Consider the following 6,012-nt stretch of genomic DNA (forward strand, 5'->3'; position numbering starts at 1 on the left):
GAAGAGAGAGAGAGAGAGAGAAAAACGGAGGAAACCGCGGAGGACAGAGGGTACAGCCTGACCCAGACATCAGAAAGCGAAGGAGCCACCATCGGCTCCCACCTTTTGGCTAAACAAGGCCCGCACCCTTTCATCCTTTGGTCCTGCGACGCATCACCAACGTGAGAGCGCCGTAGCGAATGCCCCGCTCCCTGGCTCTCCCACGATAGAGCGCCGTCGCGGTTTCGGTCAACTCCACCGTCGGGCCGAACCTTCGAGCCTCGGCCACCGTGGGCGTGTGTGTGCAAGAGGGGGTCTTCTACGTGGTGACTCTGGGCACGGGTGCAGAGCCTTCAGCATAGGCGTGGCATGGCGACTCCTGCGGCCCCCTTTCAGCCCACCTGCATCTCTGTGATTCCCTCCGACGGATGGGGCTGTTCCAGGCTACCACCCCACTGGATTGCCGATCCTCCACCTGCGGCTGGTGAAGAGGGAAAACGGGCATGTTGGTCGGACACTCTGAGGCCATTCGCCACTCCCCCACCGCGCATACAGACAGGGTCACCCACCACCCCCAAGAAACCAACAGCGCGTTCCCTCCTCCCCTCGTGTCGGCACATGCACACGATCCCATGGCCAGGTGGGGCGAAGGGAGTTGGTCAGTGGGGGGGATGGCGGGGAAAGGGGATTGGTCCGTATGGGGGGAAATGGAGAGTGGCGATTGGTCAGCGTGTGAGGGATGAGGACTGGTCAGTGTGGGGTGATTGGGGATTGGTCAGTGTGGGGAGATTGGAGGATGGGGATTGGTCAGTGTGGCAGCAGAGGGGATGGGGATTGGTCAGTGAGGGGGGATTGGGGATTGGTCAGTGGAGGGGATTGGGATCGGTCAGAATGGGGGTATTGGGAGATGGGGATTGGTCAGTGTGGGGGGGGGGCAGAGGGAGGGGATAGGGATTGGTCAATGTGGGGGGATTGGGGATTGGTCAGTATAGGGGGATTGGGATCGGTCAGAATGGGGGTATTGGGGGATGGGGATTGGTCAGTGTGGGCGGATTAGGATCGGTCAGTGGGGGTATTGAAGGATGGGGATTGGTCAGTGTGGCAGCAGAGGGGATAGGGATTGGTCAGAGTGGGGGGAATGGGGGATAAGGATTGGTCAGTGTGGGGGGAACTGGCATGGGGATTGGTCACTGTGGGGGAAAAGGGAGTGGGAATTGATAAGTGGAAGGGGATGGGGATTAGCCAGTGTTAGGGAGAGAGGGAAATGGCAATTGATTAGTTTGAGGGGAGACGAGGGTATGGAGATTGGTCAGTGTGGGTGGGGTGATGGGTGGGATGGGGATTGGTCAGTGTATGGGGGAGAGGGGAATGGGGATTCATCAATGTGGGGAGGGAGAGGGGAATGGGAATTGGTCAGTGTCGGGGGAGACGGGGGTAAGGGGTTTGGTCAGTGTAGGGGGTGATGGGGGGCAGATATTGGTCAGAGTTGGGGGGAAAGAGGGGGAGGGGATTGGTCAGTGTGGGGGGAGATGGTGTTATGGAGATTGGTCAGTGTTGGGGAGGTAGAGCGGGATGGGGATTGGTCAGTGTGGGGGGAAGAGGGGGATGGGGATTGGTCAGTGTGGGGGGAAGAGGGGGATGGGGATTGGTCAGTGTGGGGGGAAGAGGGGGATGGGGATTGGTCAGTGTGGGGGGGGGAACAACAGGAGGAGATTGGTCAGTGTATGGGGGAGACGGGGGTTGGGACTGGTCAGTGTTGGAAGGAAAGCAGGAGGGAGATTGGTTAGTGTGGGCGAGACGGGAACGGGATTGGCCAGTGTCGGGGAGAGAGCAGGATGGGGATTGGTCAGTGTGGGAGATGATGGGGTGGGGGAATTGGTCAGTGTTGGGGGGACGGTTGGATGGGTTTGGTCAGTGTCGGGGGGGACGGGGGATAGCGACTGGTCAGTGTGGGGGGCAGGGGTAGATGGGGATTGGTTGGGGGATAGTATATGGGGGGAGGGGGATGGAGATTGGTCAATGTGGAGGCAGAATGGAAGGGTGAAGGGGTTTGGTCATTGTAGGGGGGGTGATTGGTCAGTGTGGGGGGCAGGGGTAGATGGGGATTGGTCGGGGGAGAGGGAGATGGGGATTGGTCAACATATGGGGGGAGGGGGATGGAGATTGGTCAGTGTGGAGACAGAACGGAGGGGTGAAGGGGTTTGGTCATTGTAGGGGGGTTGATTGGTCAGTGTGGGGGAGCGACGGGGATGGGGATTGGTTAGTGTAAGGGGGAGAGGGGGATAGGGATTGGTCAGTGTGGGGGGAGTGCAGGATTGGTCAGTGTGGGGGTAGAGAGGGATGGGGATTGGACAGTGTTGGGGGGATAGGGGGATGAGGATTGGTCACTGGGTTAAATGCTGGCCACACCCCCGTGCCCGCGTGCCCCTAACGGTTCTAACGGTTTTTTTTACCTGACTTCCCCCCCACTCGCGCCGCCAGCTCCCAGCGACCACCGGCTCTCACTGCGCAGGCGTCCGCTGGATCCGCCCGTTTCGGAGCAGGAAGAGGCGTCGGCACCGGTGCGCCATGACGTCATCGCGCCGGACGGGTTGGCGGGGCATCGAACGTCACCGCCCCCAAAGGCATCTCCAAATCCCAAAGAGTGATCCTGGAGTAATGAGGGGGATCTCCAGATCCCAGAGAGTGATCCTGGAGTAATGAGGGGATCTCCAGATCCCAAAGAGTGATCCTGGAGTAATGAGGGGGATCTCCAGAACCCAGAAGGGGATCCTGGAGAAATGAGGGGGATCTCCAGATCCCAGAGAGTGATCCTGGAGTAATGAGGGGGATCCTGGAGTAATGAGGGGGATCTCCAGATCCCAGAGAGTGATCCTGGAGTAATGAGGGGGATCTCCAGATCTCAGAGAGTGATCCTGGAGTAATGAGGGGATCTCCAAATCCCGGAGAGTGATCCTGGAGAAATGAGGGGGGTCTCCAGATCCCAGAGAGTAATCCTGGAGTAATGCGGGGAATCTCTAACTCCCAGGGAGTGATCCTGGAATAATGAGGGGGATTGCCAAATCCCAGGGAGTGATCATGGAGTAATGAGGGGGATCTCCAACTCCCAGAGAGAAGATGGAGTAATGAGGGGGATCTCCAACTCCCAGAGAGAAGATGGAGTAATGAGGGGGATCTCCAACTCCCAGAGAGTTGCTGTAGTAATGAGGGGAATCTCCAACTCCCAGAGTGAAGCTGGAGTAATGAGGGGGATCTCCAATTCCCAGAGAGATGCTGGAGTAATGAGGGGGATCTCCAACTCCCAGAGTGAAGCTGGAGTAATGAGGGGGATCTCCAACTCCCAGAGAGTGATCCTGGAGTAACGAGGGGGATCTCCAGATCCCAGAGAGTGATCCTGGAGAAAAGAGGGGGGTCTCCAACTCCCAGAGAGAAGCTGGAGTAAACAGGGGGATCTCCAACTCCCAGAGAGTGATCCTGGAGGAATGAGGGGGATCTCCCATTCCTAGAGAGATGCTGGAGTAATGAGGGGAATCTCCAACTCACAGAGACAAGCTGGAGTAATGAGGGGGATCTCCAACTCCCAGAGAGTTGCTGTAGTAATGAGGGGAATCTCCAACTCCCAGAGTGAAGCTGGAGTAATGAGGGGGATCTCCAATTCCCAGAGAGATGCTGGAGTAATGAGGGGGATCTCCAACTCCCAGAGTGAAGCTGGAGTAATGAGGGGGATCTCCAACTCCCAGAGAGTGATCCTGGAGTATCGAGGGGGATCTCCAGATCCCAGAGAGTGATCCTGGAGAAAAGAGGGGGGTCTCCAACTCCCAGAGAGAAGCTGGAGTAAACAGGGGGATCTCCAACTCCCAGAGAGTGATCCTGGAGGAATGAGGGGGATCTCCCATTCCTAGAGAGATGCTGGAGTAATGAGGGGAATCTCCAACTCACAGAGACAAGCTGGAGTAATGAGGGGGATCTCCAACTCCCAGAGACAAGCTGGAGTAAACAGGGGGATCTCCAACTCCCAGAGAGTGATCCTGGATTAATGAGGGGGATCTCCAACTCCCAGAGAGATGCTGGAGTAAAGAGGGGGATCTCCGACTCCCAGAGAGATGCTGGAGTAATGAGGGTGATCTCCAACTCCCAGAGACAAGCTGGAGTAATGAGGGGGATCTCCAACTCCCAGAGAGATGCTGGAGTAATGAGGGGGATCTCCAACTCCCAGAGAGATGCTGGAGTAATGAGGGGGATCTCCAACTCCCAGAGACAAGCTGGAGTAATGAGGGGGATCTCCAACTCCCAGAGAGATGCAGGAGTATTGAGGGGGATCTGCAACTCTAAGAGAGATGCCGGATTAATGAGGGGGATCTCCAACTCCCAGAGAGATGCTGGAGTAATGAGGGGGATCTCCAACTCCCAGAGAGATGCTGGAGTAATGAGGGGGATCTCCAACTCCCAGAGAGATGCTGGAGTAATGAGGGGGATCTCCAACTCCCAGAGAGATGCTGGAGTAATGAGGGAACTGCAATCCCTGAGTAAACTGGATCAATGAGTGACTGAACTCCCAGAGTAAAACTGGAGTAATGGGGAGACTGCCAAACCAGTTGCAATTCCGAATACCTCAAAGACAATAGAGTTAGATATGAAGTGTTGGCCTCTGTGTGGTGCAGCTCGTGTGTCTGATCATATGGGTACAGTAAGCTCCCACAAAGTGTTGTGGGAAGATAACCAGTTAAACTGGTTTAGTGACATGGTCTGAGGCGAAATGTTCGCCAAGATACCCTGGGAGACAAGGCTCCTGCTCTTCGCTGAATCTGTGGGATCCTGCTGTGCTACCCTCGGTCTCTAGTTAATGTTCCATCTATGTGATGGGAGCCCAACCTCTCCTTACCCGTCTCCCCTCCAATCTGCTCCCCACAATCTCTTCGTCCTTCTCTTCAGCTCCCCACCCCCTGTTCCCCCTCAATCCTCACTCATCCCTCCTCCGTCCTCTCCCTTCCCCTCTCCCCTCCCCTCCTTTCTCACCCTATCCACTCCACTCTCCTCTTGCCGTCTCCCTTTCAACCTCAAACACCCCCCCTCACCATACTCACCCCCCTTTACTCTCCCCTCCCCTTACTCTCCCATCACCTTACTTTTCACTCTTTCCCTCCCCTCCTGACTTTCTCCCTCCCCTCCCAACTATTTCTCCCCGACTATCCACCTCCCCTCCGTTTCCACTATCCCCCTCCCCACTATCCAACATCTCCTCCATCCTTACTATCCCTCTCACCTGCTCCACCCTCCTCTGCCCTTCAACCCCTCCACCTTCCCCTCTCACCTCACCCCTCCTCTCATCCCTCTCCCACTTCCTTCCCCTCTCTGTCCACTGTTGACCTCCACAATCCCACCTTCCCGACTTTTCACTATCCGCCACTCCCCCTCCCCTCTCCCCCTTGCCCTCCCTCTCTCCATCCCTCTCCCCCTCACACCTCTCCTCTCCACCACCCCCTGTATCTCCCCTTGCCCCCTCTTCCCCTCCCCTCCTCCCTTTACCCTCTCCTCTCCCTCACCTCCTCCCCGCCTGCTGCCTCCCTCCTCCTCCCCTCCCCTCACCCTCCCTCACCCTCTCACCCACCCTTTCCCCGCCCTGTCCCCCAATCTCCCTCCTTTTACCCCTCTCTTCATCCATCCTCCCCTCCTACCCCTTTCCCTCTCCCCTTCCCCCTCCTTCTCCTCTTCCCCTTTCCCCCCTCTCCCCTCCCAACCCTTCCCCTCCTTTCCCCTCCCCACTCCTCTACCCCCCTCACCCAACCCCTCTCCCCTTCCTTCCCCCCTACCCCTCTCCATTGTCATCCCCCGTCCTCTCCCCACTCTCCATCTGCACTCCTTCACCCCTCCCCATTATCATTTCCCTTCCCTCCCTCCGTCCCCTGTCCCCCATCCCACTAACCTCCTCCGTCGACCTCTCCCTCCATTCCCTTTTCCCCCCTCCCCTCTCCTCTCCACTTTCTCCCTTCCCTCCCTCCCTCTTCACAATCCTCCTGTCCTCTCACCCTCCCC

The 6,012-nt window shown here is 57.4% G+C and overlaps 1 protein-coding gene across 2 annotated transcripts in view; it reads right to left on the minus strand.

The window, feature by feature from the left end:
• The window catches only part of LOC125449516 (upstream stimulatory factor 1-like), a 27,127-nt gene extending 24,575 nt beyond the window's left edge, over nt 1–2,552 (minus strand). For both annotated transcript variants that reach the window (XM_059642847.1, XM_059642846.1), the window contains exons 1-2: nt 2,433–2,552; nt 127–460 (exon numbers count right to left, since the gene is read on the minus strand). In XM_059642847.1, the coding sequence (XP_059498830.1) occupies nt 127–134 (8 nt within the window). In that variant the 5' untranslated portion in view covers nt 135–460; nt 2,433–2,552. The remainder of the gene's footprint in view (nt 1–126; nt 461–2,432) is intronic.
• Nucleotides 2,553–6,012: the final 3,460 nt, after the last annotated feature.

This window comes from Stegostoma tigrinum, chromosome 46 (genome assembly GCF_030684315.1).
Source record: "Stegostoma tigrinum isolate sSteTig4 chromosome 46, sSteTig4.hap1, whole genome shotgun sequence".
In the NCBI taxonomy this organism is placed as follows: Eukaryota; Metazoa; Chordata; class Chondrichthyes; order Orectolobiformes; family Stegostomatidae; genus Stegostoma; species Stegostoma tigrinum.